The sequence below is a fragment of the Phycodurus eques genome, chromosome 15 (genome assembly GCF_024500275.1).
Source record: "Phycodurus eques isolate BA_2022a chromosome 15, UOR_Pequ_1.1, whole genome shotgun sequence".
In the NCBI taxonomy this organism is placed as follows: domain Eukaryota; kingdom Metazoa; phylum Chordata; class Actinopteri; order Syngnathiformes; family Syngnathidae; genus Phycodurus; species Phycodurus eques.
Genome location: NC_084539.1, coordinates 11,722,483 through 11,741,244, shown reverse-complemented (window position 1 = coordinate 11,741,244; position 18,762 = coordinate 11,722,483). Strand labels below are relative to the sequence as shown.

General features: G+C 41.3%; 2 protein-coding genes across 6 annotated transcripts in view; one reads left to right on the top strand and one right to left on the bottom strand.

Moving 5' to 3' along the window:
* strbp (spermatid perinuclear RNA binding protein) overlaps window positions 1-329 on the top strand; it is a 78,454-nt gene extending 78,125 nt beyond the window's left edge. For all 3 annotated transcript variants that reach the window (XM_061698770.1, XM_061698768.1, XM_061698769.1), the window contains exons 19-20: window positions 34-136; window positions 245-329. In XM_061698770.1, the coding sequence (XP_061554754.1) occupies window positions 34-128 (95 nt within the window). In that variant the 3' untranslated portion in view covers window positions 129-136; window positions 245-329. The remainder of the gene's footprint in view (window positions 1-33; window positions 137-244) is intronic.
* Window positions 330-8,449: 8,120 nt separating this feature from the next.
* LOC133413394 (rab GTPase-activating protein 1) overlaps window positions 8,450-18,762 on the bottom strand; it is a 96,572-nt gene continuing 86,259 nt past the window's right edge. For all 3 annotated transcript variants that reach the window (XM_061697712.1, XM_061697713.1, XM_061697714.1), the window contains 3 exons: window positions 14,044-14,115; window positions 12,639-12,839; window positions 8,450-11,279 (listed from right to left, as the gene is read on the bottom strand). In XM_061697712.1, coding sequence (XP_061553696.1) covers window positions 11,157-11,279; window positions 12,639-12,839; window positions 14,044-14,115 — 396 coding nt within the window. In that variant the 3' untranslated portion in view covers window positions 8,450-11,156. The remainder of the gene's footprint in view (window positions 11,280-12,638; window positions 12,840-14,043; window positions 14,116-18,762) is intronic.

Here is an 18,762-nt window from a genome sequence, read left to right as displayed (position 1 = left end):
GTCACTATCGTGTCTTTGTGTGTGTCGTTCCAGGGGGTCTTTTCATAGACAATCCCTTCTACCAGCCGCGGACCCTCGCGCCCTTCATCATCCACCTGGGCCCCCAGGATCTCTTCTCTGACTTCTAAAGGAGACGGCAAGTTTTCGGACCCCCCCCCCCACCTCGTTACACGTTACCCTGCGGCGGCTCACACTTCCTTCCTGTTTTTTTTTTGCCTTTCTATTTTTGCTGCTGCACTCACAGATTTCTAAACAAGCAGCAGAAGGTGACGGCTCCTCTCTTCTTCTTCTTCTCGATAAAGCGGAGACATCACGGTGGGAGGAGGAGGACTGTGAGGGTGGGGGGGCGGGGCGCACTTTCCCCTAAAGCAATACTCGTATTTGACGAGAAAAGCGTGAATGGGCTGGTTTTAATAGCAATAGCAAACACATGAACTCCTCTCTTCAAGAAGAATGTCCAGCGACTTCATGCGGCGTTGCAATAGCTCGTCTCGATTGTATCCAAAATATGTGTGAGTGTGTGATTGTGTGTGTACGTGTGGATATGACATACACACACACACATACATATATATATATATATATATATATATACATATATATATATGTATAAGTATGTAACTGTTTGTTGACTATGATATTACAACAATGTATGTATGTAAATACATTTTAAGGGATAACTTATTGTTATAAATTATTTTAGGATGATACAGTGAAATGTACCTATAATAATATAATATACTATAGCTTTCTTCCAGTTTTCTATACACGAGCAAATTGTAGGAGAACCAATATTATTCCTATTAATCGCCGCTCTTAGAGTAATAATGACGCTCCTTTCCTTTCCGGATGTCGTTCTGAGCCTTTTCCAAGAGCCGCTCGCTTCCTCTGATCAGCGGATCACGCAGACGCACAAACACAAACACACACACTTGCTGTCAGAAAGCACATGTTCTAAAGTCTCACTGCTGGCAGGGAATGCTCTACGCGTTTATTTGTTGTGTTTTGAGTGTGTGCTCATCTGTGAAAAAATGTCCAGTCAGCTCTGAGGGGCATTTGCTCGTTCACCTTCAGAAGCAAAAGCACACACATCGCACCGCATACTGACTTGATATCGTACGACAACACGGATTTCTAGCTAACTCATTGCACATCTAACTTTTCAACCTAACTAATTAGGAGTTAATGCTGCATCATTAGGGTAGAAAGCGTCCTCTTAACATGGGAATGTGGTCGGAGTGGAAACTCATTGGCTGTTCTTTGACACTTTTGGAATATCAGTCCTTTCAATTGCCATTTCTTTAGTTTTGCTATGTGTAGTTCAGCTGCACGTACGTACGATTTCACGTGTGCGGTGTGCTGCGTCGTAGCGCCGTTGCACACATTTACCGTCATTGTAGGGACTGGTTGTGTTTTCAAGGGCTTGCTTGTTGGTTGGTTTGTTTGCTGTATTTTGATATCACATGAATAATGGAGAATTTAAATGAGGGCCTTAAAACGAAATTTACACGCAAAAAAAAGTGTACTGATTCGAATTTAAACGTAAAAGTTGCCTGCTAAAATCATTTCAGTTTAACAACAATTTAAAGGTCCCACGGCATCGATTTTATCGAGGGAGGAGCAAATTGCTCAGAGGATGTTGGCGAAAATATAAAGAGAGTATAGAAGCTCCAGCTCGCTCTTCTTCAATATGTGTCCACGTGCGATCCTCGTCGCTGATGCACATTTTGGTGACAATGACGTCAAGCTTCGCTATTTCATCCACAGGTACATTATAAATGATAAATATAGTTCAGTATTGTTGTGCCACAGACTCATTTTGACCCATGTTATGCATACAACTTGGAAGAAAAAAAAGATTTTGATCGAATGGGATCTTCTGTATTGCCGCATACCCCCCCCCCAAAAAAAAAACAAGTCATGTTTATTCCAGGTATGATATGGAGTTTTCCGTGCCACTCTAATTGATCAATGAGGAACGAATCTCAAGCGGGTCGGATCCATTCTTTCTTTGATAAAACGCCATGTCTTTCAAAATCCTTCCTAGTATGCATACTCATAACAATCTCATCCACGGTACACAGTACATCCTGATAAGAATCTCATCCAATCAGTAACTGTACAATCTCGCCATTTCGCAAGCAATGCACAAGGTAGAATTGAATTGTGTAAACGAGCCATGTTCTTGCTTCACACCTCTTCTGTCATTGAACATTTGCGGTTTGTCTTGTTTTAACGTGAACATCACCAACCTTTTTGAAATCGAGATTTTTTTCACCTCTTCAGATCCTTTCATTGACTTTGCAGATGATCAATATTTAAGCTTTGGCAGAGGTCTAAATCGGCCCATAACTGTAGCACATACTTACATTGTTCGTTTGTGGCACAATTCCATTTCGATTTTTGTCCCTTCAAATCAATGAGCGGTTTCAGGCTTCTCTCATCGGCACAGAGAAGCTCAGGTTGAGGAGAGTTTGGAACTTTAAGTGGAAAGTGACCTTCTCCGCCATTTGAAGTCTTTCCCCTCCTGCCTGGTTTCTGCTCTGCGCTGCCCTGTGTGTGCCCCCCCTGCCCTCGCTCCAGATGGCCCACATTAATGAGGCAGACAGTGAGCAACCTCCTCATTTCCCTCCAGACTCCAGTCACACGGTAGCAGTCACTCTGGCTACGCAGACATACGCATGCATGCATATATATATATATATATATATATATATATATATATATATATATATATATATGAGTTTGACACTTGTATGTTATATGTTGCCCTTAAATAAGGTTGGGAATTTGCCCCAACCGTAAAAGGGGGAATTTTGGGATTAGTAGTTTTCCCTGGTACAAAACAAAAACTGGGAAAATTCAGTGAAATACAGAAATAAATAGTCTACCCAAAAATAAGACAAAAAGGAAAGTGGAGGCCACTGCCACAAGACAAATCTCAGTCAATCAAATACCAGCCATCTCGGCGACCAGTCCAAGCGGGTGACAGCGTGGTTGTAGCTCAACTTCTCATAGCTTCTTTAAATAGCAAACTAGTTAAGAGTCGACGGCCACCCAAGTAGTGTACTCTCATTTTAGCCTCAATCGCTTCAAAACGTAAGACTATTAATCGACAACTAATTCCACACAAACGACTGATGTCTTACTCGATTATTATGACCATTCCTTGTGAAACGAGTCTTTATTTCACATGCCAACCCAGTAGAGGGCAAGATCAGATCAGCCGTTCTAATTGAGATGTCATGTGTGTGACATTTAATTATAAAAAGCTCCGTACAGACACACGTCACACACAAGTATGCAAAAGTTGACAAATGGAAAATGGAAATGTCCCCACGTTTGGTGACGACTCCTCACATTTTGCGGTTGGTGTGCAGTAGAGTGGCACTTTGATTTACAAGTTCAATTTGCTTCACTAGTAACTCAAATAATTGGTATCTCAAATCAGATTGCCCACTGAAATGAACAAAAATTTGTAACGTGTTGTCAACGTGTGTTTTAAAGAAATATAGCACTCTACAGTACTGTATTCTACTTTTCTACATACATAAATATAATACACATAGATTTGTTCATGAAACATGAAGACCATCACAACTAAGTTGCAGAAATAGGTTGTTTTCTGCAGTGTATAAGTAGCCATTAGCCTGTCTATGGCATTTCCCATTGTGTGTTAGTATTTAGCGAGCAGACTTTTGTAAGGCAAAGTTCTGCTGTTTGGTTTAGTTATCCAGTCAACTTCAGCTGGGAGTAGCAATACAGCTTGAAGCAAGCACTCTAGGCATCTATTTTTGAAAAACTGTTGGCTAGCTGCCCAACTGCACACAGCATGCTCAGGGAGAATAGAATATACGTCATCCGCCTCTTATCAGCACTCACATTGTTTGGACCCATGGTTTGATTTTTTTCTTTTTTTATATAGAAAAATACTTGCCCAAAAAAAAATGTGAGCACAAAACAGCAGTTACCTGAACCTTGTTCAGCTTTACCTTGTCAATTTTTTGCTTGCAAGACAAAGCAAAAGAAAACAGAAAAAAATCAAACAAGCAACAGAACTCAGTGGCGGCACGGTGGACGACTGGTCAGAGCGTCTGCCTCACAGTTCTGAGGACCGGGGTTCAATCCCCGTCCCCGCCTGTGTGGAGTTTGCATGTTCTCCCCGTGCCTGCGTGGGTTTTCTCCGAGCACTCCGGTTTCCTCCCACATCCCAAAAACATGCATGGTAGGTTCATTGAAGACTCTAAATTTGCCCGTAGGTGTGAATGTGAGTGCGAATGGTTGTTTGTTTGTATGTGCCCTGCGATTGGTTGGCAACCAGTTCAGGGTGTACCCCGCCTCCTGCCCCAAGATAGCTGGGATAGGCTCCAGCACGCCCCCGACCCTTGTGAGGAGAAGCGGCTCAGAAAATGGATGGATGGATGGATGGAACATAACTCAAAGAACTCATAAGTTGGGACACTTATAAGTCAAGGTACGACTGTATATGTTCCTCTAACGGGCAGTTTGTTTGTTGCTTCTAATTTGAGTCGGGCATCGCTTTGAAAAAGCGCCTGCATGTATTTTTTTTTGTGTGGATCTTCACTTTTCTATCATGAAAAAACTTTTTGGCATCTGAAGCGTCAAAAGATTTCCATGCTTGGATGCAGCAATATGTTCTCGAGTTGGTGCGTGTTATCTCTTCATCCACCTGCCAGCTCGGGAAGAAAATATTGCAGATACGCAGGATGTGTTTTCATCCACGCGCCAAAGATTCTGAAGAAACACGTCAAGGCGTCACACATCCGCCGTTGAGAATTATGTTGATCTTGTTGGATTCGAAGAAAGTTTACTCTGCCTCCTCCAGAAGTCTTGTTGAAATAGCCGCATAATGGTTTGCACTACATGGCAGCAGCCAGCAGAGGGCGCCGGTAATTCATGCCTAACTAGTCCGCTACCTAAACTGGCTGCAGAAGAAATCAGAGCAGTTTGATGTAAATTTTGCAAAATAGTTACGTTTCAGAATTTTTCGTCATGCGGCACGTTTTTTTTCACGTACCTCAGCTAACGTAGTAGTGAAGTCATAATAACAGGAAATATTTGTACGAAAAACACTTCTTGTCTCTAAATATGAAACAATAAAATGAAAAACGTTATGTACGGTGGTAACTCCATGTATTCTTTAGCCGTCCAGCATACTAGTTCTTTGCGTTTCATTGGTAACCTTGAGACATCGTATGTCAACCGAACGTCTTTAAAACCACAGACTGGTGGCCAGTGAACAGAGTGAGGTTCCCCTCGGTGGTGAAATGAGCATTCTGTATTCTTCAACCTTGTTACTTTCTAAAACAGGGGTAGTCAAACTTTTGTGCTCAAGGGCCATAGGAGATAATTTTTTTTTGTAATGCAATATCCATATGTGACAGATTCTACTGGCCACGCCAGTTGTAGAGGATTTAAGTGAATTATAACCAACCTACTCCGACTGACTGACGACCAGTCCAGGGTGAACACGGCCTCTCACCAAAAGTCAGCTGGGATTGGCTCGAGCTCACACGCCACCCTGATGAGATGGGAAATTGATGTTTTCTTCTTGCGTGTGCTCATGTAGCCACTGATGGAAAGTAGTGCCGGCAGAAGCCGCAAAGCGTATTCCAACTCGCGCAGAAAGAGATCACAAATAGATCCGGCATCAACTTTCACCTCCGCAGCTGACCAGAATAACTGCGGATCATATCATTTTCCTGCACGCGCATGTGTGTGTGTGTGTGTGTGTTTGCAGGGGGTGGGAACAGTATCCACACATTGCAGACAAGCACACACTCATTTGTCCACACACTTCCACACATGAAGCATGTTGCAGCACAGCACACATACCTGCTGGTCAAGGTTCAACATGGTCCTGCTAAAGGATGAAACATTTAGTTTGGGAATGTACACAATGTTGTTCTAGTGATTGTAGAGTAGAATGTATTTACTCATTGAGTAAACAAACATATTAATACGGTCTATATATGGACACATGCATATATATATATATATATATATATATATATATATACTGTACATTGATACTGTATACATTTTCAACTTGAAATGTTTTTGGCGCATCACATTTGTTTTCTTCCATTTTTATTTCAAACAGTGTGACAAATTTAGTGTGTCTTATGATCTTGTAAATATTTGTTTTGTTTTGTTTAAAAAAAAAAAAGATTTTGGGAAGATGCTGCCTTTGAAACTATGAAGTGATATTTAACCCTCACAATCTATTTAATTCATTGACGTGTGCCGAAGGAGGTAAACGACAACAAAATGGAGGTGATTAGAATGTGCTGTGTTCACTGTTTGGTAGCCATGTTCACAGCAGTGCTACTTTGCATTTCTTCACCAAATTTATGCTTGTGGGAGAGAATAATAAAAGAGAGAGAGTGATGAATCATTATATATATGACTACTTCTGTACTAATGGTCAACTAATTGGATTCACAAAGGCTGCTTTTATCTTGATAATAATAAAAGAGAATGCAATAAAGTTTTTGAATAATATTCTCAAATATTGTAGAGTTCTATTGTGTTTCCCCATTCAAAATTTGACTTGGTTAAAATAACATATATTATAATATTAATATAAGGCGGATCCCGAGGCGTATCGGGATCCCCCCGGAAGAGCTGGATGAAGTGGCTGGGGAGAGGGAAGTCTGGGCGTCCCTGCTCAAGGTACTGCCCCCGCGACTCGACCTCAGATAAGCGGTAGAAAATGGATGGATGGATGGATGAATGGAAAAACGTCACATTTCAATTTATGTACATTTATTATTGTTTCACGCGAATCAAAAATAGTATTGTATTCATATTCAACCTTTTTTATTTTGTAAAAAATCACTTTTAGCCTAAATGTATTTTAAAAAAAATTATATGCAGTTTACATGCTAAATGTACTTTTCTTATCAATCTGTAAATGTGGTTTTTTTTTTAGCAAACCTTTTTTTCTTTTGTTAATAAAAGATTTGGGCAAGAATAGCATAAATTTATCTCTGTATCAATCGAGTTATCTATGGGTGCCTGCATTCATCCATCCATCCCATTTGTGTGGGTGAAAGTGAGGACAGCGAGAGGAAGTGGGCGGCGTGTAGCCGATGGCATCACGGTGACATCTGCTCTCAGGTATCGCCGTCACACCTGCTGCTGTGCAATCTGTCAACATTTCAGACTCCTCACCGCTTGCAACAATAAACAGTAACAGACCTGCAAGCATGCTGCACACTTTACACACCTCATTGTCCTTGTCGTTTGCAGTGGTGTAGAAGCGCATTGCATCAGACTGGGAACTTTTCTCTTTTTGACCCATCTCATGTACAGTGGAAGGAAAATGTATATGAAGCCATGGACATTTCTGCATAACTCTAAAACTATTTACTATTTTCAACACCTCACCATGAAGACATCCTAATCAGATGCCCCAGCCACCTCATCTGGCTCCTCTCAATGTGGAGGAGCAGCAGCTCTACTCTGAGCCCCTCCCGGATGACCGAGCTTCTCACCCTCTCTCTAAGGGAGAGCCCGGACGCCCTGCGGAGGAAACTCATTTCGGCCGCTTGTATCCGGGATCCTGTTCTTTCGATCTTGACCCACAGCTCGTGACCATAGGTGAGGGTAGGAACGTAAATGGCCCGGTAAATCGAGAGCCCAAAGATACTTGAACTTCTCCCCCTGGGGCAGGATCTCATCCCCGACCCGGAGAGGGCACTCCACCCTTTTCCAACTGTGGGTTTCGTCCTGGAAGTAGAACAGTAGGCCCGCTCTACACCCTCGGCAGGGTCCTCGAGGGTGCATGGGAGTTCGCCCAACCACTCTACATGTGTTATGTGGATTTAAGAGTCCTGTGGGGGGTGCTTCGGGATTATGGGGTACCGAACCCCGATGTGGGCTGTACGACCGGTGTCAGAGTTTGATCCGCATTGCCGGCCGTAAGTCAGACTGGTTTCCGCTGAGGGTTGGACTCCGCCAAGGCTTCCATTTGTCACCGATTCTGTTAATAACGTTCACGGACAGAATTTCTCGGCGCAGAGGGGTACGGTTTGGTGGAGTCAGTATTGCATCTCTGCTTTTTTGCAGATTACGTGGTCCTGTTGGCTTTCTCAAGCCGTGATCTCCAACTCTCACTGGAGCGGTTCACAGCAGAGTGTGAAACAGTTGGGATGAAAATCACCACCTCCAAATGTGATACCATGGTCCTCAGTCGGAAAAGGGTGGTCCTCACATTCAGTAAAGCATATTTTAAAAAATGGTATCAATAGTTGCATATTGTAATATGTACTTACTGGGATAATAAAATCAATAGTATTATTTATAATTATGAGACAGGTTTATCATCATCCAACACCACGTTTTATGAAAATAAAAATAGAAGCTTTCAGTCCATCCTACTTATGAGCGCACACACAAAGAAACAAAGACCGACAGTGGGGGTTTCATATCTTTATACTGAAGCTTGTAAAGTCACCACAATGCATCCTACACTACTACAATGTCCACACATGGTTATCAATGTTTGTTGTTGTTGTTGTTGTATGGTAAAGCTACATTTTGGCATTGTCATCATTTCAATAAAACAGCAGTCAAAGTCGAAACACGCCGGTGGATTATTCAACAGCAGCAGGTAGGCAACGTTAGGTCGACTTAAAGAGTAGAAAACCATAAAGAAAAACATCATCATTTAGATTTATATATATTTATAATATACACAAGCCAGTGCCAGCCTGAAGAAAGGCTGCTTTTGTCTTTTCTCTTAATGCAAACGGCAGCACTCTGTTCAACCTTCAACTCAAGATGCAATTTACACTTGCGATGCAGTCAACAAAACACGACAACCTCCTTTCGGGCCTGCCCTCACTCACACACTCATTCACTCACAGGTTTTCTGGTTACCTGGCAAACATTTCTCAATGACACCCGTAGAGACCACTCCCTCTACAGATGACATACTTTCCATGTCAAATGGGGACCTCTGTCTCTCTCTCACAGGTTTTTCCGAGTTGTGTGCATCAATTTTCAGAATGACACTTGTGGAGCCCACCCTTTCAAGATATGACATATACACATTGACACGCCTTCTAAATGACACTTTTGGGGACCACCCTTGTACAGAATATACACACACGACATTTGGAGACCCCTCTTTCTAAATGACAGTTACTCACTTCATTCTGTCTACACACAAAAATCTTTTTTCATGAATCCAGGGGATCAAACATGCACAGCTTTTCGTGACTTACGATGACCAACTCCTGAATGACACTTGTGGGGACCGGCCTTTCGAAAGGTAACACTCACTCGCTCACGCAAATAAGCCTGCAAAGTATATTGTGATGCAATACAGTGGTACAATCCACAGAAGGGTACCAGAGGCAGGGAAAAAAAAACCCAAAAGGGAATAGAACCACAAACACACATTGTGTTTTTAATGTTTCAATATTAAAAGGGTGTATTTTTCCAATTGTAATAATGACTGTTAAGAATGTTAAAAAGAACCTGGAATATTTACTTCCTATCCGAAAACTAGTTTTGTTCAACTGTACAGCATTTCCCCGCTTGACCGTCCCTACCGCGAACACCAGAAATCTGCGAGTAAGTGACACCCACACTAAAAAAGGTGTGTCAATGTTGAACAATGCCACAAGACATCCAAGAAAGGTTGGGTTTTTCAACAATGAACACAATGGCTTAAAAAAAACATTACTAGCTAATCAAAAATGTGGAAAGCCCTGTAAATCCTTCCGTGGAACTGAGGCTTTTCCCTGTTTGTTGATTTCCATTTGTATGGCGGTGAAGTAAACCCTAATTTGTATGCAAGGCAGAGCACGCTGCAATCGAAACTGAGGACTGAGACTTTGTATTAGTGGTTGTAATTTTTTGCTCCTTTTCTCCAAATTAGCCAAACCTAGTAGCACTTGTAATGTGTTGGCATGTGCTACCAACAAGCATTTTCCCTGTTTGAATGTCCGCCTTCCATTTGCGTGTGTGCTGCAGTCAAGAAAGTCAGAGTCAGCGCAGCGCCCTGCACTTCAAAGTATCTGCCAAGATCTAGGGTTGGCGAGCAGGTGGTGCTCGGAAGCAAGGGGGGGAGCGGGTTCAACAAGCTTTAACACACCCATAGCGATGAAGAGCCAAAGCAAACAGCCATCCATCCACTTTCCTTTTCATGAAGGTTAGGGTGACATTTGCAGCAGTGCCACTTCAAGAACTGGAAGCATGCTAACAAAAAAGGTTATGGTCAGGGTGGCATTTAGTACATTTGACTTTGGTTGACATATGAGTGAAAGATGCATAAATCTGATTATTAAGGGATAACCTGACATTTTGAAAAATGCTTAATAGGAGGTTATGAGCAATACATTAAAAATACATTAAATCAAGTATGAAAATTGCTTTCGGGTTTTCATCCATCCACTTTCGAGAGAATGTAGCAGGCGATCTTGAGCCTATCGCAGCTGCCCTTGGGCTAGAGGCGGGGTACACCCTGGACTGGTGGTCAGTCAACAGCAGGTCACTTTTAGACAAACAAGCATTCACGCCTCCAAAGCAAACAGACAACGTGAGTAAATGAACGAGGTTGCTTATTTTTGTGTGAAGGAATCGCGTACGCTAAATTTTCATCTTCATGGCAAAAAGTCGTCATCTTCTCTGTGGTGCCATTCACACCTTAGAACATTAAACATTATGTCTTATCGTCCATGCATGCATTCGTGCTTTTTTTCCCTACACAACACACTTGGAATCAGCTCATTATTTAAGCATTCACACACACACACACACACACTCGTTACACAAACACATCCATGAACATACATAGACAAAAGAAAAAAAAAACTCATCTAACAGGTCTTGTACCGAAAACTGTCTTTTAGATTGTGCCAGTAGTTTTCTTTTTTGGAGAGGCAGGAAGGAGGACGTGTGTGCATCTGTCATGTTACCATGGTTACAGTTAGGTCCAACCTTCCTCCTCTTGTTGGGTCATATCAGCAGTAACAAGGACACAAACCAAACAGTGTATGTAAGTGAGACCGCTGGACGGGGGAGTGGCAACAAAGTTTTTTTTAAGCCCCTTACGTCAGTGCACTTGGTTGGCAAGCGACAAGCGTTCGAGTTCTGGGTGACACAAATGAGACCCAAGCGGGTTAGGTGGTCTCCTTGCCCTGGGTGCCCGTGACGGTTTTGATGGAGCTAAGCGTTCGGTTGAACCAGGTCTTCTTGGCCGCCTGGACCTCGTTGAGAGCCAGACCGAGATGGTGCTCAAGGTCCTGATGATGGAGGAATGACAGGAAAGTCAGCATGGAGCGAGCAAAGAGTTTCACATTTAAGGACGTCCACCGAGCTCAACTTTGACCTTTTTAATATTAACAGCGCAATACCACGATGGTGCCCAAGCAATATTGTTATAATGAGACATGGCTTTGGCCTAAATACAAAACAGAAGAAAGGAAGAAATCTATGAATTTGTGAATGCTGAACTGCAGCGGTTCATAAACAAAATGACTACATATACATATGTTTGCAGGTGATGTGGAGAGAAATTAATGAGTTGTTTTATACTGGACAATATGTTTGAGTGTAATTTTATTATGGAAGAAAAAACAATCATTTTGGTGGGTTTTTTTGGTTGGGGGGTACATTGCATTTCAATTCATTTCAATGGGGACTTGACAAACAAACTTGAGACGTGAGGGTGCTGTAGTTATGCTTATGCTGTAGTTCATAGACTACAGCATCACGTGTCACACCTTATGCTGTAGTTCATATTAAAAAGCCCCAAAAATTGTTATCCTCAAATTTAAAATGACATTCCTACTTATCATTTTCTTTACCTCGGCCAAAGATGTTATGTTTTGTGAAAGGCTGGCCCAAACATCTATGAAACTTTAGAATCCACAAATGATCATTTTAATATTTACTTTAAATTTATGACAAAGGAAAACTGGTTTGACAATACAGCTCCAGAAAATACATTTTGAAAAATAACGGGAAAATATTTTTTTTTTAATGTTTAAATTAATAAATTTGAAAAAAAATAATTTGAACTACAGAACATTTCTTTCAAATCCCTCAGTTAAAGGAAACACTTATTTTTTTTAAATAAAATTGTAAGCAACGACATAATCAAAAATCTAATTCGATTCATCATAAACTGTAGACAGGAAGTTGCACAGAAGCAAACAAATGGTGATTACGAACATAACATTCTTTGCGGATGAAAAAAAAAAAAAGAAAAACCTGAAACCAGGGGGCCCCTGGTCACTGTATTCCTTACATTTTTTTCTTTATATGTTTGAATTAGTAAGAGGTGTCTTGGTGTGCGCACTATTTATTTGCAGTCCAGTCGCAGAGCGGTGAACATCCGCTCTGGAGGGAGTCTCAGAAACTTCACAAGTTTTAGCCTTTTATTAAGACAACTGGCAACCTTTTTAGATTGTGAAAAAATGCATATTATGCCACTTTTAAAAAGGACCACGTGATGGTGAGTCTCAAACAAAATGACTGCATTTTTATGAACAACCCTCCACTCAAATAAAAAAACTGGCCTGTTGCCATGGCAGCACACAACAGTCGAGATAAGGTGTATGTCATGTTTTTTAGGCTGCCTACAGGGTGCGTTTAAGTACCTGGATCTTGCACTCTGCCTCCACCAGCTGCAGTTTGGTCTGCGCCAGTTCCAGCTCCATCTCCCTCAGCTGGTTCTTCAAACCCTCCTTCTCCTCATCCGTCTCCTCGCCACCTCCGTGGGGCGCCGCGGCCACGGCCGCCCGAACGCGACCTTCCTTGTTAAAAAGGGTGCTGCATTTGTCACAGCCTTCCACTTTGGCCTGGAGAGTAGAGTACAGTAATCAACAACGGTACTCTGCTGGACATAAAAGACTGCAGGATAAATGAAGGAACTTGAAGTCTCTTGTTTGTCATATGTAACAAAAAGGAGGAAATGGTAACTAAACAATGTGTCCCTCTACCTTTGTACGAGAGCAAGAACTAACATATTTCCTCCTAGAGTGGCCGAGGGCATTGATTAACCCATCTGGAAAGAGTAATAGGCATCATTTGGGTTGGGTGTATGTGAATGTTTAAGCAAATCCAATTTTCCTGATAACAGCAAATAGTTTTACAAAATTTTAAACAAATGCCTATTTGAAATAATATAGATTACAGTGTAATAAGCATTATATTCAAAGCGACATTTTGGTTGTACGTTTTAAAGTGGACCAGCTTATCCTCCAGAATGCTCCACACTGCACTTTGTCTGAACTCCATCGAAAACTTGAGCTTTACAGATGCCACGCGTGTTCCGGTGTCTGCTGTGGTCACGTCTACCACAACACATGATCCTCTTCGGTTAGACAGGGGCTTCCAAATGTGCACTTTATCGAAAAGTCATGTTCTTTCCAAACCTCAAAAACAGAACCTTGGAATTCAATCATCTATCAATATTTTCAAGCGCATCCAGAAACTCGTCAGTAATTGTCTCTGTCACTTTAAGTGGAATCTTAATGATCAGCTGAGCCATAATGTGATTCAACCATTTTTCTCATTAACACGACTGTAACTTTCCATTACACATAATTCACTGCACGCGCCATTATTCTCCTCCATTGGTTATAATTGATGGAAGGTTAACTGCGTTTGCTGTAGACGCAGACGGCGTGTCCTCGTCATAACTTGTTTTTGCCCTTGTGCAGTCGTGACAAAAAGCGGCCTCTCTAAAATGTCATTTTCTCCAAAATACAGCGTCAACAAACAAGCCAAATGTGCACCAGTCGAAGCAGCAATAGCTCAGTATGTACAGTAACAACTTGGCTTGCGAACTGAAAGGTGACCGCCTCTAGACCCACTGCGAAAAATAAACAATAATAAACAATAAATAAACAAACAAAAGGAATCTGAAAATTGTATTGTGGGATGAGCAGCACAACCGTGCCCATGTAAAACGGATTAGCAGTGTATGATCAGGCTTCTCTTTGTTATTGAATGTCAATAGGCTTTCTTTGTGTGTGTGCGCGCGTGCGAAGAGAAACTTACTCTGATCTTCTCCAGCTCTCCCCGATTGGCCGCTTGCTGCTTCTCCAGCCGCTCACTCAGCTGGGAGCAGATCTGTAAGAAGCAGAGTTGCATTCTCTGAATTTTCATGCTGTGTAAAGGTAAAAACAAACCATGTATACTGCAAAGTTCAGACTATAGGACACAACTTTTCTTCCCCAGATTTAATCCCTGCGTTTTAAACAAGGAGGCAGCTATTTTGCTGATTTTCAAGCCATCAAGCGCCGATATTCTCTAGAAATGAATGTTCCAGCCAAAAACGCTGAAAACAGTCTACAACAGGGCCACACGATACAATAAGCATTAGATGACAAAAAATAGGTGAAAAAAATACAGGAGAGTGAAAAATTAGCAACGCTCTTGTAATAGGCTGCCAACTCAAAGGCGCACGACTTTACGAGTCACGACTGTCCAAACACAGCAACATCAAATCAAGATAGAAAGTAGGATTGAGAATCAAGGCAGTTTAGAGCGAAGTCTTGCATATAAACAACCTTCCTTTGCATCCTGCGCCTGAATCTTATGCTGTTTCACAGATAAACAACAGTGTGACGACAGCTAAATGTAACACGTGTAATCCAAATATTAACACGAGGTCTTCCAGGCTCTCTGCCGACGGAGCCTTCTTGTTCTCCTTGCCTGCATCTGTCCTTATCCTCCACACGACAGATAGCCATCATTTTCCTCCTACAAGTCTTTTATCTCTTCCTGTTGTCGTTTCTTTCCTTTCAGCTGCCTGCACAGTGCACACTTGCCATCGACCTCCCACATATCTACAGGCTTTTCTTCCAGGTACCCGCTTCCATTTTCCTGATTCTAAACATTTATTTTTAGAAAGGTAAAAATTCTACCTGAGCTACTAGGGAATGAAAAGCCACGCACAGGCCTTTATGTGCATCAAGAGCTGGGATGGCACAAGGCTCTCACATGACCGCACACAAAGCCTTTGCGAAATGATTCATTTTGGGGAAAAAACAGCAGTGTTTACAGACTCCGAAAAACAACAGCTTTATGATGCAGATGACGATTACGATGATGTAGTCTTGCGTCTGCCCAAACGTGGATATTTCAGCCCACTTCTAAATTGAGAAAACATCCATCATCCATCCATCTATTTTCTGTACCGCTTATCCTCACTACCTTGCATTAAATTGCAGCTTTCTATTGTTGTTTTGGCAGTGCATCTGGCAACATTAGCCCTACTTTATAGTCATATGGCAAATAATGATTCTGTAGGGCCCAATGCATGTGTTGTTTGGCTTCTGAGCACTTAAAAATTAAAAAGGTGGCAGGTGTGTGTGGACTCCCATATACTGTATTATTAATCATTTTATTTCATGTTCATGTTATTTATTTATTTTTTTAAATCAGAAGTTGCTCACCAGTTACTCTTGAGCAGTTTTTTCACTGAGTACGTTCTTACTTTGACTCAAGTAATAATCTGGAGGACTACCTTTTACTTTACCTTTGTGGAGTTTGCTTGTTCTCCCTGTGCCTGCGTGGGTTTTCTCCGGGTGCTCCGGTTTCCTCCCACATCCCAAAAACATGCATGGTAGGTTTATTGAAGACACTAAATTGCCTGTAGGTGTGAATGTGAGTGCGAATGGTGGTTTGTTTATGTGGGCTGGCGACCAGTTCAGGGTGTACCCTGCCTCTCGCCCAGAGTCAGCTGTGATAGACACCAGCACGCCTGCGACCTTAGTGAGGATAAGCATTTTCTCAAGTGACGTAGCAGACTAGCGGGGACATACTAATTCACTTCCGGTTTCGGGGTCCAGTCCCTGTGTAGCTATCTAGCATTATCGTGTATTACAGTATTTTCTCTTCAGACACATTAATATTCCTGCTACTTTTCTCTTCAAAGTTGGTTACTGTCTGCTATAACACAGTTCCAGCCACACCTATACGACAAGTGTACTGTATCACCTGAGCACTTATTTTGGTGTTTGTAATTTCATGTTGCGATAGCTTAGCAATTAGCATGCCGTCCCAGTCTTTCTCATGTTAATTACTCCTCATCCTCCCTTTGTGATAACGATACTTGTCAGAAGTGTAGCTTATTCGCCGCCATGGAGGCGATGATTAATGAATTGTGCTGTGTTGACACCGGATGCGAAGCGAACATTCACCTCCGCAGCTCGGCATCATATTTAGCTGCATTAGTTGTAGCTCGTCGGTAGCTGGGGTGGCACAAAATAGCGTGCAACAAGTGTTCGCCATAGTACCTGAACAGTGGAAAGCAACTGTTCAATATGGAAGCGCTGTTTATTTATTTATTTTTTTATTTAAGATACAATATAGTGTACACGACCGCGTGCTGGCCGGAGGTTTTGCTTGCGTCATGACAACATCCTGTTTCTGCCATTTTATTTCAGTGACGAAAGTCTTTCAGCCTGAAAACGAAAATGCACTTCTGGCTAAAATATTGGTGCATCACTAGGTAGAATAAGGCTAAGTGGGATGCAGAACTCCAACAAAGTTAAACTTCGAACAAAAGTTAAAAAAAAAAATCTTCCTGCTTTATGGAAGATGATGTTATGCATGGATCTAGTGCCACTTTGATTGTAAAGTGGACAATTCCATTCATACCATGACTCAAATGGCGGAAAGGTAACAGATTCCTTGCTCCGCATCCTTTATTTGCAACAAAAAGTACTCCCAACAACAATATCATGTGGAAGTAGGTTCTGTCGTGTTTGCATAATCCAACTAACAAACTAAAAGGGCAACCAACCAACCAACAATTGTTAATCAGTACAAAAGTACTCTAATATTGACTCTGCTGTAACTCCAAGGGGTAACCAACTTGTGTACCTAATATTGTGGCTGGGTAATGCAATTTATTGTTCCGGTAGTGTGGTTATATATTTGTTGTGTGCTCAATGGTATCGGGTGTTATTTGGCTTTTTTCAAGTCAAGTTTTTGTAGCCCTTAATCACAAAAGCCACAATGGGCTTCACTGGCCATTGGTCCTTGGTCGAGTCCCCCCTAATTCCTAATTTAAAAAAAAAAAAAAAAAAAAAAAAAGTTAAGTTAGAGTTATCAATGTGCCAGGGTTTAAAAACAGAAGAGACAGCTTTTGAGCCTGCTCCCTTTTCCTCCCTCAGTTCTCTCCATTTCACTCCCTCTTTCTATCTATCGCCTTCATTTTCACCAACGCAAAAAGAGCTTGATGTAAGAAAGAGACATTTCCACTTGTAATGAAGTCTGCTTTCAGTTATCCATAATACACAAAAAACATAGCAAGGCATAGTATTTGTCACTGGGTTAAAAATCAGCTGTAACTCCTGAGGTAACAAATACTAGGGGTATTCTTGCAGTTCAAAAAGGCTTACAGTAGGTGATCTTAAGATAGAAGGATGCACTGATTTTTAACAGACCATTTTTAAAATGTGAGAGAACCCATACATGACGATGGGAAAAAAAAACAACAACATTTGAATCAGCGAGGCTATGTTACTAAGTACTAACTATGTGGTGGTTGCAAACTGTTCTCCTTATATTGTCCATGTGTACTGTGGTGAATTAATTGTGAGACAGATTATTATTCATAATAATAATAATACTTCATTTTATTTAAAAAGGCACACCGTACAACCATAGTTAAAAGAATGAATGATCTTCTGAGCAAATAGGGGAGAGAAAACTATTCTTAACACACACCACAGGATAATCGCACAGGCTAAACATTGAGAGACATCTGATCATCTGGCCTTTGCTGACTTGGATCGGAAGGGGGGCAATTTGGCCAGATTATGGGATGTCTGTACCCAATTTCCTACTTTAAATTTTAAATGCAGTTATTTTAAGTTAAAATTGTGCCATACTGCTTTTTAATACTGAGGTAAAGCTGAGGTTTGGCTCTAAATATGTCCTCTTGCTATTTCTGTCTGCGCTCACACAGGGAGTGACAGAAGCGTTGCATAACACCTCTGCAATGGCAATAAGAGGGAAAAGGAGCCATGATTTGAATGGCATTTCAACATCAAGCAACAGGATGACATCCAAAAAGGATGAAACACCGTTAGGAGTCAGAACCTGCTCACAGTCATGGGTTCAGCTGAAGGACACAGTGTCTTGATGTAGATATTTTGGCATGCGCATGCACACACCAAACGAATAATTTGTGGAACAAAATACATGATATAAAAACATTAATGCTCCACATTAAGTGCTGCTTTGACTGCAGTTTAGATGTTAACAGATATGTTGAATACGGGATGATAAACTGGGGAAATGCTCAAACGCACAGCCAAACATTAGAAGGTTCATTCAGGAACATTTAAGTTTTAAAAACAATCAACCAATACACAGGAAAACACAAAATTAGATCCGTGCATGATTATAGATAATCACAACCAGGGATACTCCAATAGTTTATTATACTGCAAATGTACCCTAAACATTGTTCAACAAAAAAATAAGATAATCCCAAATGAAATGGGAGTAAACTAAATATCCACTGCCCCTGTAAAGTCCTTGGTTTACACTCCCGACATAGGAGATTTCAAGGTTACAAATGGTGCGCAATGTACAACCCCAATTCCATTGAAGTTGGGACGTTGTGTTAAATTTGCAAATCATGTCAACCTATATTTAATTGAATACACTACAAAGATATTTAATGTTCAAACTGATAAACTTAATTGTTTTAAGCAAATAATCATGAACTTAGAATTTTATGGCTGCGACACGTTCCAA